The 24963-nt window shown below is 35.0% G+C and overlaps 2 protein-coding genes across 22 annotated transcripts in view; one reads left to right on the top strand and one right to left on the bottom strand.

The window, feature by feature from the left end:
* The window catches only part of LOC106057463 (uncharacterized), a 65627-nt gene extending 49577 nt beyond the window's left edge, over positions 1 to 16050 (top strand). For 4 of the 5 annotated variants that reach the window (XM_056008000.1, XM_056007997.1, XM_056007999.1 and 1 more), the window contains 2 exons: positions 10029 to 10175; positions 14040 to 16049. In XM_056008000.1, coding sequence (XP_055863975.1) covers positions 10029 to 10175; positions 14040 to 15199 — 1307 coding nt within the window. In that variant the 3' untranslated portion in view covers positions 15200 to 16049. Of the gene's footprint in view, positions 1 to 7859; positions 8951 to 10028; positions 10176 to 14039 lie in introns of those variants that run through there. The other variant, XM_013214661.2, reaches the window with a different exon arrangement.
* Positions 16051 to 17942: 1892 nt separating this feature from the next.
* LOC106057456 (kinesin-like protein unc-104) overlaps positions 17943 to 24963 on the bottom strand; it is a 77391-nt gene continuing 70370 nt past the window's right edge. For all 17 annotated transcript variants that reach the window (XM_056007362.1, XM_056007365.1, XM_056007363.1 and 14 more), the window contains 5 exons: positions 24788 to 24897; positions 23471 to 23702; positions 23022 to 23141; positions 22749 to 22867; positions 17943 to 22496 (listed from right to left, as the gene is read on the bottom strand). In XM_056007362.1, the coding sequence (XP_055863337.1) occupies positions 22457 to 22496; positions 22749 to 22867; positions 23022 to 23141; positions 23471 to 23702; positions 24788 to 24897 (621 nt within the window). In that variant the 3' untranslated portion in view covers positions 17943 to 22456. The remainder of the gene's footprint in view (positions 22497 to 22748; positions 22868 to 23021; positions 23142 to 23470; positions 23703 to 24787; positions 24898 to 24963) is intronic.

Raw genomic sequence — 24963 nt, 5'->3', positions numbered from 1 at the left:
CACATCTGAACGAACGTCTGTATTGACGATTCTCTCCTTCACATCAGGTATGCGTTGGTTCATAGCGGCTATCTTGGTGTTCATGGCATCTAGCTGTTGTTGCACAGAGTTCAAGAGCTCTCCTAAAGTTGGTTTAATTTCAAACAGATATGTGTCCGGATCTTCTCCTTCTACCACAATGTCTTCTCGGAGGCGTGCTTGTAAGGTTTCCTTCTTTCCGCCATTTTTCAGCCCTCGTTCACGCAGTTCTCGCCTCAGTTCTATAAATTCAAGTTCGTACAGCAGTTTCAGACAAGCCATAGTAGATCCGACCCAATCCGATTCCGATCCTATCCCACTTCTGACACCAGTGTTACGAATCTCACTATCCAGGCTCTCTGCAAACTGCACCATACACCACCAACTTAAAGAACTTGACAAGTCAGGGCTCCAAAATAACGTAAAAGTTTAATGTCCATAAATAACAGCCAATACTGTACAATTGGCAGCACGTAGAACAGTACAAATAGCTCTGCGATAACAAATATCTCTCCGATAACACCGTTCCGCCGTATCAAGTCTTGCACTGGCCTCTCCGTCTCGTTCCGGGCTTGCACTGGGTTCAACAGTTCAGGACTGACTTCACACACTTGGGCTCGTTGTGTCGGACTCGATCACAGACCAAGATCAAGACGCCGTTCGTCTCAACTGTACTTGACAGTACTCCGCACTGAACCGTCGTAATGCTCCGTACAGAACCACACCGTTGAACTGTGCTTTAGTCGACCGTGTTCTGAACTCCTGTCGTGAACCCGCTCTCTGAACCGTCTTGACTGCGTCGCCTCCGCTCTTATATAGGGTCCCTACTGGCCTTCTCGAACCGGACAGAACGCCACTCGACGTTTCTAGGTGGTCAGATGACTACAACTCTCGTGACGCTACTGAGCTCTGTTCACGACGGCGATTCTTCCCGAACCCTCTTGTTGACACTCGTCTCGGCCGATCGTCGTAGCCCGTCACGGTTGACCGCTCGTCTAGCGCTGGCCTGGGGCGATTTGCGTCGGCTGACTACACTCACACCACTACCCCTCTCTGTGCCACCACCAAGTTTATAACAATACGAACAAGGGAAACTAATTCTTCAGTATTCACAAATATGGCTAAATTTGTTGGGTTTAGTGCACTTAAATATTTGTTAATGCTATTTCTCATTCACGTATTTTCCGATCAAGTTGATACTTGATATAATTTTAATTGCGCCTAACAAAACATTAATGAAAAAAAACAAGGTTACAAAAACAGTTTGTGTGGAAACACAAACTCAAAATAGCCCCCGAAGTGGTCCATCCAGGCAAGAAAAAAAGGCAGGTTTCAATATTTTCAGAAGAATATCAGAATGAAATTCCATCAAAGGCAAATGACAGAGAAGAATGAAGAAAGAAGGTTGACAGATCCTGTGTGGTGCCCCAAAGGTCTAGCAGACCAAGGGATATGTGAAAGTGAATGTGAAGTTAGATGTGAAGCTGGCCTAACTAATGTCTTATAATGAGTATCTAATTGTTTTGTTAAGGGTCAATCTCTTATTCAAAGCCTAAAGAAAAAAAAAAACATTTCCGTAAAAAAAATAAAAATCCTTTAATTTTGTGTTCAGTGGTTGTGTACTCCAGACTGCAGTTCACGTGATAATATGAAAAACTACTTATTAATTGTTGTTTTAAATTGTATCCAACTTATTTGCATAGTAAATAGATCTTTTTCTCTTTTTAAATGTGTAAATGTAGTAGTTAGTACGACAGAATTGACATAACTCAGCAATACTATTGTAAAAAATAATATTTTTGATAAAAATCTAAAACCAGTTTCACAAATGTGTTAAACAAATGGTAAATAGATATGTCCCTTACTATAAAGCCTGCCTTGTTTGTTACTATTAATAGTGAATAGTTGTAAAAATGGTGTATTTTTATGAAAAACTGCTTGCATAATTGATTTAAAAAATTAGATTTTTCGCTTTCAGAAAAGATAAAGTAGCCTTTGCATCAGAACTTTGAATGATCTAAAACAGTGATGCCCAACCTAATTAAATCTGCGGGCCATTTTAAATTCCGACACTAGTGTCGCGGGCCACATGATGGAAAATACACAAAAACTTAATGAAATTGACCTGAAACTATTTTATTTCAAAACCGAGGATCTAGTACTTACATTGAATTTATTGGAATGTTTGAATATTCTATTTACATTAAAAAAAAATAATGGCGTAAGTTCTGTTTATATTTTGTTATTCTTGTTTAAAAAAAACCAGCCACACTTTCTTTATAAAAACAAACATTTTGGCTAGCAATGGTATCATTTTCTACAAAAAAAAGTAAGGATCCGTTCACTTTTCCTAGTAGATTCTATAGTCCTAATTCATGAACGCACTAATGTTAACAGCCTTGGTAGTAATCCATTACAAAAAAAGTTACGGCCCTAACGTATATAAAGATACATTTTGAAACATTTTTTAGGGTGGGGGGAGTAAGTAGATATGAACTAAGGGACAATGATTTCACAAAATGTGAAGTTTCCAATAAAAAAAAGTTAATATAAACTTTTTTTTAGTTCAAGTAAAAATATTTGGTTGGATATGCAACCACTCTTATGCATAATTCCTAAAAAAGGAAAGGTCTCCTTGCCGAATGCCATGAGTAGTCATTTCATGCAATTCATTCACTGTGAATTAGAAAGTGAAAACTATTTACTTATTTTTAAGTTATAAAGTTCATAACAAGAAGAGATGTTCATTACTATGAACTAGTATTAACGAGTCTCCAAGTTTTAACCTAGTCGTATGTGTAAATAACAGACTTCAACTCATTAAGTCATAGTCCTGGCTGATTCAGTGCACTTTCGGCACTTGGTAAGAACACTTGTATGAATTTACTCTATTACGGTCTTATATGAACTCAGTCTGTCGGTCTATCTGGGAAAAATCTCAACTAGTAATTAGTCCCAATTTCCATTCTTGAGTCAAGTAATTTAAGTTAGTGTCTTTATTGCCTTATTAATTTGCTTTTGTAAATTATAGTTTAGTGTAAATGTGTTATTTCTGCAATACTTTTAAGTTTTCTGTCCTGGAGTGTCTCTAAGTTATGTGATTTTATTAATGATGTTAGTCTAGTACCTTTGCTTTGACACATATGAATGTATGATTAAAAAAGTCTTTTACCTCCATTTTGTTTAGGTGTATGCATACAAATAGCAACATTGAGGAATATCAAATTCTTCCCTCGAAAGTAGCATCAGTTGTGAAAGCCCTGAAAAAGAGAACATAAGCCGGAGTTGACAAATTCCTGGTAAACTTCTACAGGCTGGAAGAGGAACAATGATAAACGCAATTTTTAACATTTCCTACAAGATCCAGCAGTTAGGCCTGAACGCAATAACTCATCATCAGTCTTCCAAAGAAAGGCAATTTACAACTATGTCAAAAGTACCACACCATCAGCCTCATAGGTCATCCCCGCAGAGCCCCTGTTAAAAATTATTTAAACCTCCTAAAATCGATAGCAGACATAATTATATCAGAAGATTAAACGGGTTTTAGACAAGGTCGCAGAAAAACAGAACAAATCCTAAACCTCAGGATGCTCTGTGAGAAACACCCACCTTCAACACCAATAGAATCTTCTTCTTCTTCTGTCTTCGAAAGAAATTCTATCCAAGGCAAAAGACAGGGATAAATGGAGAAAGACGTTCAACAGATCTGTGTGGTGCCTCAACAGTCCAACAGACTAAGTATTAGGTAAAGGAGGTGAAGTTGATACACAATACATAATTAATTTTTAAATAATCTATGTTTGACTTGAGAAAGTTGTTTACGTTTGTTTACTAAAATTGTCAAGACTAAGACTAAGACTAAGACTGCTTTATTGATCCTTACGGAAGTTTGTTGTGATTACAAGGACTCTTTTCTCATATAAAGACAACACAACAGAAAAATACACATAAATACAAGACAACATAAAGAGTTCATTCAGCGACTACACACAGGTATCTTGGTGCATTTCATGTTCCCTGATCAATGAGTGGCGGTGATATAGTCTGACCGAGTGAGGTACGAACGAGTTTTTGTACCGCTCCGTTCTTGTTTTGATTGACAGCAGTCGCCCACTACGCGACGATCCGAAGTAGTTCTGATGGAGCGGATGGCCGTTGTCTTCCATGATTTTTTCGATATTCCTTAGGCACTTTTGTTCAAAAAGTTCCTTTAAATGTGGTAATGTTGTGAGTGTATTTTTTTATGCTTTTTTTTTAATGATGTTTTCTAGACGTCGCAAGTCTTGAAGCTGAACTCCCTTCCTGTAGGAGGTTGAAGCAAGGGAGAAGAAATGTCTGAAGCAAGGCATACAATAATGAATTTTCGTAGCTTTTATTAATGCCAAGAAAGTGACATCTTATTATGAAGTAACCCTTGATACACAGACTAGACACATAGAACATGAACAGACACGTATAAAACATGAGAAAAATGAAGAAAAGTGCAGAGTTGGTGGTAAATGTTAGAAACTAAAAATTAAGCAGACGCATTGAAAAATGCGCCTTCAAGCTAGTCTTATTTTATCAAGGTTAAGGACATGACATCTCGCTTCTTACCATGTAATATATTCGTTCAGTCTCCAATGGAAGGCGTAGTATAAAGGAGGAAGATATTAGGCCACAGCTTTTCTGACAATGATAGGTAAACACTAACTCTCGTGTATTTACAAAGCTTTTAGCAACTGTCGCTAAAAAGTGTGTGCACGTTATTTCTTCCACAACCAATATTGGATCAAACTGAAATTTTGCACAATAATTTCTATTACCTGACAACGCAAGAATCATTAAAAAATTAACTAATTACCAAATTAACTATTGGTAATTAATTATTTTGTTTGGTATTTCGAACAAGGGAAAGAAATTGTACTTGACTGAAGTGGTGGTATAAGCTGAATTTGTCCCCTTTATAGGTCGTCGTCTGAGACTTAGTTAACACATGAAGTAGAAACAATAGATAACTATACAATCTTCCATGTCCATACGCTCTTCGCTAGCAGAGTGGTTACCGTGTTGGCTTGAGAAGGCTTTAGCCAACGAGTTTGTATTCAGATCGTTCACTGTTTTTTTCAATAAATGCATAAAAACAACAATCATCCAGATACCATATTCTTTTTCGCCCACCGCAACTGGTCCAGACAAGTGATAGAATCATAGCGTATTGAGAAAGTTAAGAGCATGATATTGCGCTAAACAAAACCAAACGAACAAATTTATTATCGTTAGTCTAGATCTGTTACAAATTTAACTACACGAAAGATCCAAAGTAATTGATACACTTAACATATGCTTTGTTTTTTTTTAAAGTATTTTTGTTATATTGCTTGTTAAAGGCTCAGTTTATTGAAGTAGACGAGATGACTTCATTAAGCAAATCAGACACGATATTTGTCCATTGCTGTTTTTAAATTGAAGTCTTACTCTTCTTCCATCCAAACCCTTTCCCCAAAGCCGCCTTTGAAAAGTGTACTGGGAAATTACCTCATGCATAAATGTTGACAAGTCACTAGTTTTGTCAAGACATCTGGAGCTCCTGCTTTGGCTCTAATCCTACCAGAATGTGCATGTAGATAACAGACATTTGAAAAATGTCAACATCCTACATGTGTCGCTAAATGTTGAATGCGTGTAATAAATGCATACACTTTAAGAACGCGTTTAAATATCATTTAGAACAATAAATTCTGTAAGTCGAACAATAAATCTGAATTAGCTGCATTAGTGTAAGCAGTACATATTTTTAAAAGGTCATGTTGTAGGGACAGTTGAGCTTTTTATTATATCCCGAAGTTACAGTTTACAACCTTAACAAATTTGTTAGATTCGTTCAACAATATTGTTGTACATTTAAAAAGTTTCTCTCCCCCAATCAGCCATTTAACCGTCTATCTATCTATCTATCTATCTATCTATCTATCTATCTATCTATCTATCTATCTATCTATCTATATGTCTGTCTGTCCGTCCGTCCGTCCGTCGTTATAAAGTATACAGCCTTGTTGAATAGGAAAATTGAGAGTACATTTAAAAATCTTTAATTCGTCATTCCCCATGCCATTCTAAGTGTATCTACAAACATTTTCAAAAAGATGATTCGATAAAAATGACCCTACAAACTTTGGTCTGACAAACACACCGGTGTGTTGATTTGACGAAAAGATAAATCTGAAACGTAAAGTACTAACAAACTTCGTTTTACTTTGAAGTTGCTTAATAAAACTTCAGTGAGATCTGTAACTACACCCATTTCAAACTTTTTGTATTTCGTCAATCACAGGGTTCCAATCCTGGTGAAAACTGTGATTTTCAATTTCGGGATCTTTGTGATGCCTCTTAGTCCACCCAGCTCTAATGGGTACCTGATATTAGTTGGGGAAAAGTAAAGGCGGTTGGTCGTGTCGCTGGCTACATGACACCCTCGTTAACCGTAAGCCACAGAAACTGATCACTTTTATATCATCTGCCCTATAGATCTCAAGTTCTGAAAGGGGAGACTTTACATACTTTACATTCAAAGGTTGGCGGCCTGTGTGGTATGAGCATCCGAGTTTGAACCCTACCTTTTGCCACCCCCCTCCTGCGGTCATTTCAGAAGGAGCATCCAAAAGCAAACAATGTAACGTTGTGGTAAGCAAGTTGATTGGAGATTAGGTGCTGATAGTGAAATCAATGTTTACGGTTGTTGATTTTAGTTTGACATAAATTCTTACGATGAGATCAAAAGTTTCTTACTTAAATGATTGTCTTTGTTAATATTACACACATTTGGTCTATAAAACATGCATTAATAAAGCTTCTGCGTATCTAGGAAGCTTCAAGCTGAAAAATGTGTCCAGTTCGTGATAGAGCGGACGTCAATGCTGGTCGTGAGGCACTTTTATGTTGGACAGTTTTAGGTCAGAATGACATATTTGATTGACGACAACAACAATGAAGAATTAGATAATAGGATCGTCCAGGGATCGATAAGAAAACACCGTCTATTGGCGGATGAGCCCTGATACTTTATGGCATTGGAAAACAGTTGTCAGTTTACAGGGGCGATTGCCAGAAGTTCTCCTTGGGAAGGCCGCATCATTTACTTTAGATAGTAACATGTTGCCAGTTAGGAAGTATGTTATATTGAGATGGAATTGTCAATCCAATGTTACATTTAATATAAACTAAGGACAAAATTTAAATATTTGTTTAAACCTAATATGTTTTATTGAAATATACACTAGATGGTTTAAAATGTTTAAAATGATCAAAACAACACAAAAACATCTGCCGTTCGATCAATGTCAAGTAAAGGTGTCGTTAAATTGCTCTTTGGCTGAAAACGATCAACTAACAATCGCTCAAGCAAGATTTCAGAGACGTTTGAGAGAGCTGCTTTTACAAACTTTAGGTTGCTTTCCTTCCTTCACTTATCTGACTGCTTCACACGTTTAATGTTTGGTAAAATATTTCGGATGTTCCTTCAGAATTTACTTCCTGGTCCAAATCTCCTGCAAGACGACGGGGGACGGGAGCGGGAAGGGACCATCGAAACAACCAAACGACAGTCCAGAGCGCACACAGCATTTATGTTTAAAATGTATCATTTTATAAATATTTATACATTGGTAAAAATATAACTTTGAAAACTGTTTGACAGAAACAGAGTGTGCTTGTGTGTAAAAGATGAATCGTGTAAAGGTTAACTAATTCAAAATGTAAGCAAAATATTGTTTCCTTTACAGATGTAGCTTCACTCGTCCTATACCAGTAAAATTATTGAAGATTTTCATATTTGGCGTAAAACGTATAAAGATGAAGCTTTTCGGTGTATCCGGCGTACACTCTTATTTAGTGGGCAATTTTGAGGTCAATTTAGTATCCTAGACATTGTTTAGTTTATCGTGAACAATCTCCACTAGATACTATCTACTAAGTCTTGTGTGCTACTTTTCAATGAACTTTAAATTTTAATTTCCTGATGTCATTTTTCTTTTGCAGAAGAAGTACGCCTCTGGCGATACAATTTTTGTTGTCATTTTTTAGTCAATCAAATGCTGGCGCCATGTAAAAAAAAAAACAACCTCCGGAGATGTCATAATCTCAGACCGTGTTTGTTATGTGTTTGGCGTTACTCGAGTTCCGCTGTGGACTTGGTTTTGCTCATGAAAAGAAGTGGTTGTTATCTATTCAAAAAAATATATTTGTTTTTAAAAATCTAGTATCATTCATTATTTAGATATTCATACAAGGATAAATGAATGTAAACTACAGTACGTCAGACAATAGTTTTTTTTTTGTAAACTAAACAAAATACTTTAAAGAATTAATATAGATAAAGGTTAATTGATTTTGCTCTAAACAGATCGTTACCACTGTGTTAAAAGGAGTGCAACTGTCATTTCAACAGTGTGAAATAGATCAACTAAGAATGCATTTTTACAAAAATTGTCTTCCCATAACAACACACTAGTATAATCAAATTCTTCTTTTTTTTTCGTAATTACGCTATATTATATGCAAAGAATATAACAATTCGAACCGAGAAAACTGTTTCAATGTGCAAAATCTCTCAACGTTAACCATGGAAATATATGATGAGATATATTTTATATCAAATGTATTAAATATTACTACAATATGGATAAGGACAAACCTGAAAGACACTTAAGCTTCCAGGGTCTACAACGTAAACGCCTTGCCAGACAGCCCACAGCCATGACTAGGCCGCCTACCTGCCATCTCTATGTTTCATTTATCTGCCATTTCATGGGCTTTTTGTCACTGCTGATTGGGTATTCCAGTCCATACTGGACGCTGGTCATCAAGTCAACAGGGGAAACAGTGGCCATGGGTCTAGTGGTTTCCTGTCACAGCAAAGGTTGTGTAATGCTGCACGTCAGTGAGGTCAGATGTAAGTTTGTTGGTAACTGTAGACAGTGTATGCCAGCTACAACGTTGGATAAAGAGTAAATCTGTGTAGTAGAGATATGTACTTTAGTATTTATATTGCTCTATGTGCACAGGAAACAGTATGTAGATCTTGCTTGAACTTATCTCTCTTTCACTCTATTTCTTTCTTTGTCTCTCTCTCTCTCTCTTACAGCATGTAATGTAGGTACATTCTCTATATTCTTGTTTTAAAAATGTTCACAAGCCCCTGTTTTATTGGTAGTGTAATCGACATATTATTGATGTTGCAATTTTTAATAGCCTACATTTTATGTCATTTTTTTAAATACAGGAGGCATGGTGGCTGAGTGGTAAAGCGCTTGGCTACCGAATCGGGGGTCCCGTCTTTGAATCCTTATGAAGACTAGTATTTTTTAATTCAGGATCTTTAAGGCGCCTCTGTGTCCACCCAGCTCTAATGGGTACCTGAAATTAGTTGTGTAAAAGTCAAGGCAGTTGGTCGTTGTGCTGACCATATGACACCCTCGTTAACCATGGGCCACAGAAACAGATGACCTATAGATCGTAAATTCTAAAAGGGGGAACTTTACTTTTACTTTTAAAAATAGCTATTTACACTATCCATTGTACTAAAAGCCTTTAGCAATATATTCATCTGTATACTCGGAGCGAGTCACGACAATTTGGTTGTATTGCGATTAGTTACATGGATTCCTCAACAGAGATGAGAAGCTTTTAGCAAAGTAGCAAAGTTTGTAGCTAAAAAAATTGAGCAATTTTCTAGAATCTTAGTACTCAAGGCCAATGCCAGTACTCGAAGACATTTCCTTTTTGTTACCCTGAAAGTTAAATATATACAAAGTAGATGTCTATTAAACTCGGTTGAAAGAGGTCAACAACAAAGGCAGGGATACTTTTGTTTTTAGGACACCGCACACAAAAAAAATGATACACTCAAATATTTGTTTTGTTTCCACTGTCTTTGTTACCTTGTTTTTCTTTAATTTAGATCTAAACATAGAATCTAGATCTTGTCTATACAGTCTTTTATTCTAATTCTCCTCTTCTTGTGTCCACAGCTTTGTTTGTGATTGTGTTTGGTATAAGCACAGCTGCAGTACTGCTCTCAGTGTTTGTATTACAAGTTTCCGGCTTGGCTATTTGCAATCAAAGTTGTAGAGTGAGAAATATAGGCACAGGATTGTCGTACTTTTCATTTTTTATAAGTAAGTGCTATTCTTAGGTGAGCTACTTAGTATTATCGAGCAATCTAGATTGAAATCTACCGCCAGTTGTATACAATCACATTCTCTTTACAAAGCTTATATCAAATCACTCTGTTTTTCTGATTAAAAGTTTGAACATGTTTTTTTTTTCCCATTTCACTTTCTCGATCAAGTTAAAACTTTGCAAAATTATTTATTAAACCTGACAAGACATAAAATATTTTTAAAAATTAAACAATTAGTTAATTAATTGTTGGTGATTAATTATTTTGTTTGATTTCGAAATAAGGGTAATAAAAGCTAATTAATTAGAGATGTGTATCTATATATGGATTAATACCCCTTTTTTCCGTTTTGACTTGATTTTTTGTTCCACTTCCCATTCTAGAATCAAGTTGAAAATTTGCATAATTATTCATAGTTGATTACAATATACGATCCAATCCAAAAATAAACCAATTAGTTAATCATTTAGTACTAATCAATTAATTCATTTTTAAATAGCAGAAAGGGAGATAAACTCCGTAATTTTAAGGTAAATGGGACTTATCGGTTTCTTCTCTTATGCATTGCATGTTTCGGAAATAAAAGTTGTTTTTTTTTTTCTATTGACTAAGACTAAGACTAAGACTGCTTTACTGATCCTTACGGAAATTTGTTGTGATTACAAGGACTCGTTTCTCATATAAAGACAACACAACAGAAACATACACATAAATAGAACAGACACAACATAAAGAGGTCATTCAGCAACTACACACAGGCATCCTAGTGCTTTTCATGTTCCCTGATCAACGAGTGGCGGTGATATAGTCTGACCGAGTGAGGTACGAACGAGTTTTTGTATCGCTCTGTTCATGTTTTGATTGACAGCAGTCGCCCACCTCGCGACGACTTGACGTAGTTCTGATGGAGCGGGTGGGTGTTGTCTTCCAAAATTTTTTCGATATTCCTTAGACATTTTTGTTCAAAAAGTTCCTTAAAATATGGTAATGTTGTGATTGTAATTTTTTATGCCCTTTTTATGATGTTTTCTAGAGTCACAACAGTTTAGATGAAGCGTTATTCCGTATGTTAGCAGATTTTGTATAGTCGCGCCGTAAAAAGTATCTAGGATCTTGTTTAGTTTAAAGCTATAGAGTTTGTATAGAAAAATAGTCGCTGGGCTGTTTTCTTTGTCAGGGTTCCAAGGTAGTCTTCCCATGAAAGTTTGTTATTAATGATAACGCCTAGATATTTATATGCCTTTACTAGTTGTATAGATGTTATGTTTATTTGCAGTTCACGTATAGTTTGTTTTTTTTCTTTCTGAAATCTATTGTAAGTTCTTTGGCTTTTGCGACATTCAGTTCTAGAAAGTTGTCGGTGCTTATTTAAATTTCGGTTTTAATTACGTTTTCGCGTATTTGAATTTTATATATAAGATCATAAATTGATGACATATAGGCCTATTAAACTATATTTAAACAGTCTTTTGAAATTAGCATTCCTCTTACGCTGTACAATATACCATTATTACAATATGTTATATAGTGTATAGTGTAAAACTATACAGTAGTATTAAAGCAAGGAACCCGTGGACCCGGGCTCAAAAATATGATGGTAGCCCTTTCCGTTACCTTAATTTAAGTGTATTAAAAACAAACACGAGTCCTCACACAAATGTACAACTCTTTACAAACTTAGAGTACATTTTCAGAACAAAAGTATCTACTTCTACAAACCTATGTTGGCCTCCTTTAGTCGTATAACGACGATGGTTCATCTCGAACACTTTTTCATGTGACTGTGGAGCCTTTTTTTTTGAGAGACACTCCCGTCCACCTATATCACAGGTTAAGGTGGCTTTCGCTTCTAACAAACAATATATGTTATCAATTTCATACATGTAAATTCTTACAGTCATTGTATCGACGACACGGCTGTATAGTAGAGGTGTTCGATTATATTCTACATTTCTCTATGCTCAATACTTACAAACAAAATACTAGCTTCATGCCCAGAAAGAAAAAAAAAAGAGGAGTGGGGGGCGGGAGAGAAAGAGACAAGAAAGAGGGAGCGCGGGCCGTTACAACTCAACTTAATTGATTTTAGATTTCCTGGGTTAAAAAGTAAGTAAGGCTTAAAAATGCGGTCCGTTTTATTGGATTTGAAACAAAAAAAAAGAGTGGAGGTTCTGACCAAAATCAAAACTCAATCGCCCTGGGCAACGGGCGAGGTTGCTGATTGGTAAAGTGCTTGACTTCCGGACCGAGGGATCTCAGTTGGCGAAGATTTGGATTTTTAATTTCGGGATTTTTAGGACGCCCCCTGACTCCAATAAAAGCGGTAAGTCATTGTGCTGGCCACATGACATCCTTGCTGACAGTCGGCTATAGAAACAGATGTCCTAAATATCATTTGCCCTACGAATCGTAAGGTCTGAAAGGGTTCATTTACACTAGAGTCTACTTTGTATCAAATTAACGAGTGTAAATAATTACATGCATATGCAGTATAATGTGGTAGTTGTAGGATGGTCTGTTTGATAAGCATTTTTTTTTATTGAATCCCATAAATGAGCATTTTGTATTGAAGCCTTAAGTTATAGACTTTTCATGTAGCCAATCGAGATACATACACACATTCTATTGATTTGACATGCAGAGTTTAAGCCCTATCAAATGAGCTTTGTCTTAAATTGTAGCAAGAATTTTCGCGTCAGTCAAATTATGTTACCTAGAACTTCAATATGAAACATCTGTAATTTAAAAGATCAGATGTGCTACATTACACACAAATTAAATAAGATTAAATACTAAAATATATAGTAGTACAAAATAATTTTTTGTAAGACTTTTTTGTCTTCTATTTTTTATTTTAAGGTTGATTGAATAATCGCCGAAACTTTTGAAGTTAAAGGGGATATCTGTCGAAATCCGTTAAATTGCGCGGGCATTAATCATTTTAGTCATAGCCTCATCAGTTGTCATAATATAAACAAACGCTGAGACATTTAAGGTGGCTGTCTGAAGCGTACTTGCACAAATGCGGTATGCTAAGTCATATAATCCGTAGGCTCAACAACCTTGAATAGCGGATTCCTGGGAACGACTGAGATAACCAGTTGTTTTTTTTTTGTTTTTTTTTTTTTACAAAGCTTATATTAACTCACTCTCTCTGTCAGGTAAAAAGTGTGTACTCGTAATTTCTCCCACGCCCATTCTCGGATTATGTTGAAACTTCGTACAATTATTAATTGACATAGACAAGACACGAATCAATAAAAAAAAGTAACCAATTGGACAATCAATTACAGGTAATTAATTATTTTGTTTAATAGCGACAAGGAAAACTAATACTTCAGTATTCACATGCATGGCTAAACTTGTGTTTAGTCCCCTCAAATAATTGTTAAAGCTATTTCTCCCTCACACATTCTCCGATCAAGTTGATACTTTAAACAATTATTTATTTTATCTAACAAAACATGAATCAATAAACAAAAATACTCAATTAGCCAATTAATTATTGGTAATTAATTATTTTGTTTGATATCGAATAAGGGAAATAAGTTGTACATTATTGGTAGATATATTTTTAAGAAAGGAGTTCTTACCCTTGAGAAACCCTTTTTTTTCAATAGGATTTGTTATATTTTGTTTGTTTTCTTTATTTTCCCCTAACGTCAATTCGTGGATCATTTTCGTTAGTAGTTCAGATGTTTTCAGCACTTAGTAATTCAGTCGACAATGAAAGTCCATTGCATTCATCTCATGCAGTTTACATTTAAAAAGGACCACACATGGAAAAAAAAAGTTTATATCTATTTTATATTATTAAAAAAAAACATACACATAATTTTTCTTTTTTTTTTAATCACAGGTTTACTAAATGGCGCGACTCTGGCATTGTATCATTTGGACATGTCTCTTGAAAAGGATCCTGGTTACAGCGTGGTAGCTATAGGATGGTCCCAATATTGCTTGATAAGCTCGTCCTTGTTGTACCTCACAGGAGCCTTCCTGAACATTGCAGACTACGTAAAGAGAAACATGTCAGTACACGTGGAGGACTGGCTCTTCAGAGATACAGAAGCAGATTTAGTGCAGAAATCAGGCCCCCAGCGAAAAGTCCTGAACGACAGCCGTGAATATATCAGTTCCGAAACAAAGCCTGGTCTAAGCACGTTTAAAACGGCTGTTAAAAAAGTTGACGCTGCTGTTAGAATCGCATCGACTAAAGGAAACAGTAATTTCCCACGTGACGACATCGCAAGAACGAAAACGAATGAAAAAATGTTCATGATCAGCCACTCCGGGACCTCAAACGGCAGGCTGAACAACGTCATATCCGACAGAACATTTCAAAACTTCAATAGAAAGAGCTCCACTGATAAAATCGAACGTTCTTGCTTAAGCTTGAGGAATGTAGATTCCGAGGATATGTCTGTTATGATGCCTTCAATGGGCTCAAATACGATACCCATCCACCAAAATGATAGGTGTGAGAGCCTTGCAACGCCTGCAGTTCACAGTAACTACCCGAAACTTGAAGGAGGTGAACGCGTGAGCCTTAAATGTGTCTCGAATGGAAAAAGTAAACTGAAACCTGGGAAAAACGATCAAAATAATCGTCGAGGCTCAGCCGTCGAGGAAGCTCTTTTGACTGTCAGTCATTTACTGGATAACGCTGGAAATAGATCTAATACACAACCTCATCTCAGTGAAGCTTCTTTTTCTAATGACTCTGCCACTTTGGAGTTGACTCCACGTCATAATTTCAACAAAGAAAATGACTCACGTAGTCAACATACTCCTGGCCACTCTCGTTTCGCACAAGTAGTTAGAAAATACAGTCAAGCGAACAGTTGTGAGAATAAGATGGCGTCTTCTAGCCAAGAATGCAAAGAGAACGTCTGCAATTCAGAAGCGGAAGTAGAGAAATGTAAACACCATCTATGGTCTGAAGATCGCGTGAAAAGATTGCACGTCATGGCAAGTATGAAGAGTAGAGACAGACCGAAAAGAAAAATATTGGAGTGAAGTAAAGAGTTGTTTCCCTTACGTTTCCTGACGTTGAGAACAGAACACGGTTTACTTGGAAACTCTGTGATGACGTAGAACGAAAAAAGAAAGCCACAGAATGGAAGATATATTTTTATTCGTTAATTTGTGTGTGTGTTATATTTTGTTATTAATTGAATCTATCGATTCACTTTTCATTTTTACTATATTGGATTTTTTAAAAAATATTCAAATTATTGCTTACAGTATTTAAATAACGGTCATCAATGTTAACTTATTTTTACAAAGATTATATCAACTCAGCACCATCACTTGGTAAAAAGTTTGTGCACGTTATTTATCCCACATCCACTTTCGAATGAAGTTAAAACTCAACAATTATTCATTGGCGTAGACAATATATGAATCAATATTTTTTTTTTACCAATTAGTTAATTAATTACTGGTTATTAATTATTTTGTTTTATACCAACAAGGGAAACTAATCTTTCAGTAATCCCAGATATGGCTAAATATCTTGGGCTTTGTTCTCCCACACCCATTCTCGGATTAAATTGAAAAATTAAACAATTATTTATTGCACCTAACAAAACATGAATCCAATAAAAAAAATAACCAACTAGTAAATTATTTATTGGTAATTAATTATTTTGTTTGATAAAATAACTTCTACATAATTGAGAGATATAATTGTAATTGCGGAGATCTTTCTTAGGTAACCTTTGTTTTTTATTGTTTTTTTTTTTTCAAAAAAGCATTTTTTTTTAACATTTTGCTATTGTTAGCTTTTGTTCCTGTGAGTTGTAACTATGAAAATTGCAAACTAGTCATAATAAAATATGTTGATCATTTTATTTGGTACATTATAACATATATCATTTTGAAAGTGTTTTTTTTTTTGTTCGTTATAGAGCCTCTCCCACTTGATCTAATTCTGTTTAATCAGAAACAAGTCTGACTTACCATGACTCTAACATACAATACAAGAATCAAGCACACACTATTTCAAATAAATACCACATGACAAAATACGACATATATAAGTTCGGAAAATTGTATTTAACAAATGACAGACGTTCTTTCAAAACAGAAGATAATTTACGACCACATGTTAATTTAGTCGTGCATGTTAATTAGAGACTTAAGCTCTGCTAAGTCATTAGTCTTTCGTGGATAAAATCAGGTTACTTCTACCACGCTGTGATGGCACTTGAAAGGAAGGAGAACTTGTACGAATTAATCCTAGCATATGGAAGAAGAAATGTGCCTTTTGCTTTGTCTTTCTGAGTATTTAATTATGTTGTGTATTTTGCATTTGTTAATCAGTGTTTTGGGTTATTATTGCCAGTCTACTTTTGAAGTCTTCTTTCCTGAAGCGTCTCAAAATTTAGTGATTTAATCCAATGTGAATATTGGTGTCTACTCTATTTTGTGACTGCTCTAGTTTCTTTATGTTTTCTTGAGTTATGGGGTCTCAAACCGAGGACGGATATTCTGATAACCAAATTTAAGCATTTTAGTTTTATGTTTTATTTTGATTTGTTAACAATTCTTAAACCCCCAATGCTTTGATTTTTTAAAATAAGGTCGTCAATTTGGGGCCTCCGTGATAACTCTTCGCTTATTCTAACATCTGGTTATGTTGAGTGTTTGGTGTCTGCCTGAATGGTGTCATAGACAAGAAATGTCAAAAGTTTTTTTTTTATTATAGCAAGTAAGGGTGGTGAACTTTATCAAATGCTTTAGAGAAATGTAAATAAATGCCATCTGTTTGCTCATTATTATCTAGGCCAGCGGTTCTTAACCTGTGGATCGCGACCCCCTTAGGGGTCGATTGACCATTTGCCAGGGGTCGCCTAAGACGATCGAAATATGGATTGGTATTGTCTACTCTTCTATTGCTGTATGTGTGTGTGTGTGGGTGGTCACGGCAGAGGGGGGGGGGGTGTAAAAAGGGGTCGCCGAGCTTAAAAGGTTGAGAACCGCTGATCTAGGCCTTTTCAGAAGTCAATTAGACTTACAACTTCTAGTTAAGTTTCACATGACTAAAATTTCCTAGAGCCATGTTGGTAAGAGGTCAATCCATTATGTTTATCTAATAGGTTTATGGTGCTGCTATTATGTGTTCTAGTAGTTTACATGTTCTCTTAACCCTTCTAGATGGACCTGAGACATGGACACTATACAGAGAGCAATTAAGAGTTCTTGAGCGCTTTCACCAAAGATGCTTGCGCTCCATCATGGACACATGTCCTTGCGAACGCAGGTATGGGCAGTATAGAGGGACTTCTTATGGTCCGACAGTTACGCTGGGCAGGGCACGTTTCCAGTATGAGAGACGAACGTAAGTCAGGGGTTGAGCCCAGGACCAACAATAAGTCCAAATAACAGTCCGGAGCGGAAACCCCACGACCATCCAGCCATTCCTAATAATCTAGCTGAGATATCATCAGGTCCAGATGCTTTGTCTTCATATTAGGTAATCTGTATCTAATCTAAGAAATATGGGGAAAAGGTTCTTAAAACAACAGGGCCATTTAATACTATATAGGGCCATTGAATACTATATAATCACACGATCATGAGCTGGAAATGTATGTAAGAGATTATATACAAATAAACTAGAAAAACTCTTGGTAAAGGCAGCAATAACTTGAACTTTATCAAAGAAAAACGTGTGTTTGTTTCAGTGTTGACTTCAACCTAGTTTTGAAGGTCTTCATGTTGTCCCTCATGAAAAACAAACAAAAACACCATCCTATTATTTTGACTCGCAAAATATTTTTATTTCTTTTTTTTTCTTGCTCATTTTGAGAGGAGCTGACAAATGCACAAGCAAAGAACTGTCTGAACAAGACCAAATGGAAACATCACTACCAATGGAAATATCACTAAGTTGAAATGGAAATAGATTCTAAGATTAAATAGTCATACACAAATTCAATGGCTAAAAATGAAAAAAAAAAAATCTTTTCATAAACCAAAGTATTTCTCAAACTAAAATGACAATTTGGTAAAACAATTGTAAAAAATCTGGCTTTAATTACGATTCCTATGAGCTTTACCTTCCCACAGACGAAATGCGAATGATTGTTTCTCTTCTCTGATTGTACACCTCTGTGTGTACCAACACACGAGAGAGAGAAACATTGAGGAAGGCAAGAGGCTAAAGTATCCATTGTAGCTTTAATGGTGGTCAGACACAATAGAAAATAAGTTACATTCCAATAATTTAAACACAAAATAGGAGAGTAGGGGATAATTGCCACAGTGCCAAATTGTAATGGATCACTGTCACTCAAGGATTAACTAACAACAATATTAAAATAAAATGCCAAGAACCTTTTTTTTTAAGCTGATGATCAGAAACAGCTGATAAATGTTTTTGTTAAACCATTTTTAAAAATCTCCATTATTAAAAAAAAAAGAAAATACTTTCAATTTTTATTTCAATAATCTACTTCATCAAAAAATTGACTCAGTTATGAATCATTAAAAAAATTCTTTATACAATTTCAAAGTTTACTCTAACAAAATGTGTTTGCTTCTTTTTCAAATCTAGTTGTAAGACAAAAGTAGCAATATTTCAAACAAAACTAGTGTACATTAACAGAAATAAACAATTTGACTGAAGCTAACAGAAATGTTGCCAACAAAATGGGATCATGACTACAGGAGAATGACTTTGTGTGACTGAAGGGGTGAGATGGAATATTGCACACACATAAAACAATGTCACACATAGACAACATGTCACAAAATTGTCACAAGACTTGATGTATGAGATGAGTGAATGAAGCCTAACTCTGTGTGTGACAATCTGTTGGGGGAATGAAACATTACTGACTTTCTTGTTCCCCTTGATTGACAAATTCTACATCTGCCCTGCAATGGGCAGAGGGTTACACTTGTAATAGTCACAGCAGAGTTAGAATGAGAAGGGTCATACATATATAATATGTCCAGTTTGTGTCAGTAAAATCTCTAGATCCATGAAACTTATCAGCCTGAGGTCAGGTCTGGTTCACCTGACCTCAACCCCTTTATTCTAGAAACTTTTATTACAATGTTACATCAAATATAAATAGAGCTTTACATAAATATATCAAGTTACCATCAACAAAAGATCTTTAATAATGTATCTAAACAAAAATATTTTTTTTTAAAGTCTAATATATGCCTCAATTTGAAAAATCAAAATGAATTCAACAATTTTGTATCTATTAAAAAAAACACACAATATTTTACTATGTTATGAATAATAAATTTAAGAAAATTTTTTTTTCATTCAATAAAACAACAAGACATCAGGAACTGTATGAGCAGTAGGACAGACATGAGAAACATTAGTATAGAGATAAACAAGTCTGGAAATTAAACAGGAACCAAATGAAAAAGTGGTTTCATTTTGAATGAACCCACTCCTCTAAAACTAGACAATGCTAAAAGTGACTGGGCCAACTGTTTCAGTAGATACCATTTTGAATGAAAGAGAGAAAAACCTGAAAGCTAAACACGCCACACAGACACACACAGGACACAAGCAGCTAATGCAGCGTGTCTCTCTACATGCTTTTTACAGCGTGAACATCAATGTTTAGACACAGACCTCACCTCAAGGTCTTCCTCAATGTGCTTTGTATGCAAAATACAAAAATCAATTCATTTTTTTCAGTCTTCTTGATCAATTAACAAAATCTAATTTTATAAGCTATTTACTTACATTTGAAGACTTTTTGAATTTTGGTATCTGAATGTCAACATCAAATATACTGCTGTTTCTTTAATGCCTAAAAAAGTCTAAAAGCACTTGAAGAGTGACACAAACTTTTGACCTCTGTTACATAATGTGAGAGCATGTTCATGGCATCAATGTACATTAGGATTAACACAAATTTCATCACAGGGAAGCTGACATTATATATCTACATGAAATCACAGCCAATGAGGGTACAATGATGCATGTCAAAGAAAAGGTACAAGTGTCGCTAAATTATCAGAAACTGTGGCCAAAAACAAAGCCCCTTGTTGTTTTTCATAACCCAGTTTGAAGTTATTCAATAAAAAAAAACTTACTTATTTAATGATTGACCACGTTCTTCATACTTAAGATAAAACTTGAAGGATGAAATAATCTTCACAGTTTCTGATCTTCTTCTAATGATAGTTATATTTACATTCAGAGGTCATATATTTATACAGGTATATATATAAATGTAGATCTACAAATAATGTACAAAACTATGCAACACCAAAGAGTAAATGAAATATACAAACTTACAGAGATGCAAAATATACAAGATCACAGCCAAAGAAAGCTAATTGGAAAATAATTGCAGGCAAGTGGCCTCCAATTCAGCCAAATGACTAAAGTGAAACAAGAGGTTCCACAGAATCCAAAGAAGCTACACAAGTACTAACACCAAAAAGCAACCTATATATGTTTAAAAGTACATGAGGAATGTGATTCACTTTTTGGGAGTAAATGTTTGACTGGAACATTACTAAAACAAGAAAAGATGACTAATTAGAGAGTTAATAACAGTGGGTCTAGAGTTCATCAGCTGCATTTTAATTTAAAAATAAATTAAAAAAAAATGCTTCTTGTCTTAAAAACAAAAATATCTCAAAGATTTGGTAGGTAAGAGATAAAAACATGTTGACAAGACCTCACATAGACAGGTCTTTGTCTCCAGTTTGTTAAAAGTTTTTACAATTCTCTTCCAATGAAGATACTCACCCACTTAATGTAACAATTACAATTTACAGAATAAAAATATAAAATAATGAAAAGCCTAATTTACAGCTACAGATATATTCTTGAGCCTTATTTACAGAAATACACAGAAATATTTGAAGAGAAAAAAAAAAATATTTGTTTCATTTGCAACTATTTTTTTTCTTTCTTTTTTTAGATGACATTTGTAAAGAGGCTAACTTTTTCAGTAATTCATCTTATATTATTCAAACTTTTAACTTTTTAAAGAATGATTTACTTTGTTTATTGCCTCATAGATAAAAAAAAATATAAATAAATCAAAACAAAGAAACCAATAATAGAACATGCAAAATGCATATACAATTCCTTTAGGTCTACTTAATAGGATATAGGACTAATAAACAGCAATACAGTTGCCTAGCAATACCACAGAAAGTTACATATAGTCTTCAATGGATTGGTAGACTAAATCATTGGTTGGAATTCACTATCTTCATTGAAATATTTTGATAAATACATTAGAGGTAGGGAAAATATTTAAAAATACAAAAAAAAAAAGTATATAGGACTATAGGTCAAGCTTTTCAGTGATTTCCACTTAGATTATTCAAATAACTCCTGTCTGACAAAGAAGATAGGTCAAAATAAATATTTTATAAACCTGAAAAAGCTTTTAAATATGTGCCACATCTCAGTGTATGAACTGTTTGCTGAGAGGAAGTTATAGGATGTTTAAAAAAAAACAAATGTTTCAGAAAAGAGACTAAAATTTCTGAAAAGAACTCAGGCAATAAAAAAATGTGTAAATCTCAAAGCAACACCAAGATATATGAGAAGCTGAAACATTAAATACACAAAACTGTATTGCACATTCATTATAACAAGAATAATAACAATATCATAATGGATAAGGATGTAAACTTAAAAAAGTAATGGGACCATCCATTTGTATGGCTATACATATTAGTTATTATTTCCTTTAAATGAGCATTGAGTCTAGATAAACAAGTAAGATTGTTGTCTGTCAGTTTCAGCATATCAATATTTAGTTCAACAAAATGAATAGTATTTTTTCAGACTACTGCAAGTGTTTTAACCAGGCTTGTTTTAATTATTATAACTACTTAAACGTTTGATAAATATTTTTAACCTGGAAAACAAAACAACACTATATGACAACTGGGATTTTAATCAATAGCAAAAGCTCCAAGTTTTGTTGCTAAAAAACTACTCAATTTATAATGATGGTTAGTGCACATGAGTGACACAATGATGAGGTTACAACAGAATTCCTTGGAAGCCTCTTTCTGAACACGAGGAAATGAGAGAATAAATCAAGTTGATTAGAAGCCCAAAGAAAGAAAAAAAAAATGAAAGTCTATAGAGATAACATATTTTTCTGGTTAGAGGATATTTTGTTCAGGTTGTGATAGATTGTTTGTGACATAGAAATATATTTAGGTGACAACTACAAGCTACAGGTATCCACAGGGTGGGTCACATAATGACTGGATCAGAACTCCATCACTCAGTTGTAATCATTATCACCTCAGTCGTTAAATCTTCATTGGCTGCTTTCTGCGAGAGAGCTTGGACCTAGAGATAACAAAAGTGGTGCAATCAACAGCTGTGTTTAGAAAGCAATTATAAATAGTGAATCATTAGAGCATAGATATAAATATTTTTATAAATATAAAAACAGGATAGCTTCAAATATTAGAAATGGTGACCAAGTCGTAAAGCACTTGGATTTCAAACCCAAGGATCACAAGTATTAGAGAAGGTCTTGTATACATTTATTTTTATAACAGAAGTGTAGTATTAAGTTTAATGGTAATTAAAACTGACCTAATCTGACCAGCAAGTAAAGGATTGATGGCATAGAGCCAGTCATGAAAATCTTTATCATCCAATGTTTGTAACAGGAAGCATCTGTGCTTGGTCATGACTGAGAAAGCATTCTGAGTCTGAAATGATTGTTGGAAAAATTGTTAAGTTCATCCTACTAGTGCAGTCAAAAATCAAAACTGTGCAGTTGAAATTCTAGAAAAAAAATAATAAATAAACAAACAAAAAAAAAAAGAATGTTGACAATGGAAGGAATGCTGCAGTTTTTCTCACCTTCAACAGTGCCTGCTGGTCTTCAGAGTACTCAATGTTGGCTGTGGCTAAATTAATTATACCACGAACAACTGGGTCCTTCTCATTGTTAAAAATGTAGACGTAAGGTCTGCGAACAACCTACATTTTGAAAAGTCATAGCTCATCATTACATGGTATCATATAAGGTAGCCTTGTACAATATTTGTTAGGACTTCAAGAATTTACAATTGTAATTTAAATGGTAATACCGTATTAGAATATTTAATATCTATAGTAATTCTTCCCTTTTTATCTCTTTTATGTTATCTGTCAACAAATAGGAAAACTAACCAAAGAACTTTTTTCATATTTGTAAAATGCTTCTAAAATCTCTGGCATAAAACCCAAAGGTAGAGAAAAAAAAAACAATTTAAGGAATAATTCGTTTTTTTCTCCTTTTTTCAATAATTAGGATCCAAATCACATACCACCCATTTTTTGATCCAACCATTAGTGTTGTCTTCCAGGAAGTTAAGGTAGCCTCTTCTTGACACCACTGGACTTGGCCTCACCTCCTCAATGTCAGGAACAAACATGGGAGTGTCCAGATTGATAGTCTTGATGGGCAGTGACAACTTGCGGTCAGCGGATTCCCCAGAAGGAGATGGCGAGGAGGTCAATAGGCTGTCACATGATTTACTGGACTGAATTGGAACAGCTCTGAAAAATAATCAATGAAAAGTCATTTGTTTAAATTTGTTGCTATCATGTTGAAGGAAAGGTTACATTGATATTTTTACAGTAAAATCAACAGGCTCTCCAAAACCAAAATGTTCACTGTCTGAATGTGAATGCAGCTAAATCCTATTACTAAATGAAAATGACTATCTGGCGCTCTAAGGCATTATCTCTACACAACAAGATACGGATCTATAATACAAACGTTAAGTCTGTCCTATACGGTTCAGAAACTTGGAGTCACTAAAACAAATATGGAAAAGCTCCAGACTTTTGTTAACAGATGACTACGCCGGATATTAGGAATTAGTGCCAGAAAAGATAACTACAATCGATTTGTGGGAGAGAACTAGACAAAAGCCCATAGCCCAAGACATCACAAAATGAAAATGGAGCTGGATAGGACACACCCTACGAAAACCAGCTACCAATGTTGCAAGGCAGGCACTTGACTGGAACCCACAAGGAAAGAGGAAAGTGGGCATACCCAAGCAAACCTGGAAGAGGTCAGTCGTCAGTGAAGCTGAGGGAGCAGATGAAGAAAGCTGCTCAAAACCGAGTTCGGTGGAGAGGTGTGGTTGCGGCCCTATGCTCCCCTGGGAGTGCACAGGATTAAGTCAAGTAAGTCAAATGAAAATGATAAACTTTATGCATGAGCTTTGGGAATTTTAGGACACACCTGAGTCCACCCAACTCTAATAAGTTGGTGAAACTAAAGCAGTTGGACATTGTGCTGGCCACATAAACATTGGTCATGGAAATAGTTGACCTTAACATCATCTGCCCCTAAAGATCACAATGTCTGAAAGGGGTGATTTATTAATATATATATATTTTTAGCAAAGCAACTTTTCTAGAGACTATAATTCTAACAAGATACATGATATATTTTAAGATTGCTGAGCCATAAAATTTGCTAACTTATACAGGACACTAGGCCAATGAATAATGAATGACTACATCAGGTTGGTCCTCCATTACTTATTTATTCATACAATTTATACACTTAGAATTCAGTTAACACAAGTTAATGTATCCTGAGTTTGCAATGTAAATCAAGAGCTTACTTGACAATATCAGAGACCATGGAACTGGACAAACTTGTGCCAAGGGAGTCTGAGCTGGTCTCACTTTCCTCTGAGGTCACTGTAGTTGTCGAGCTTAACATAGAGTCCAACTAAAATACAAGGGGAAACAATGGAGACTTATGATCGGTGGAGTGGTAACTTTAGACAATAAAGGG

The sequence above is a fragment of the Biomphalaria glabrata genome, chromosome 13 (genome assembly GCF_947242115.1).
Source record: "Biomphalaria glabrata chromosome 13, xgBioGlab47.1, whole genome shotgun sequence".
Classification (NCBI taxonomy): domain Eukaryota; kingdom Metazoa; phylum Mollusca; class Gastropoda; family Planorbidae; genus Biomphalaria; species Biomphalaria glabrata.
The sequence above is the reverse complement of the archived record's forward strand: the minus strand, read 5'-3'. Positions and strand labels throughout refer to the sequence as shown.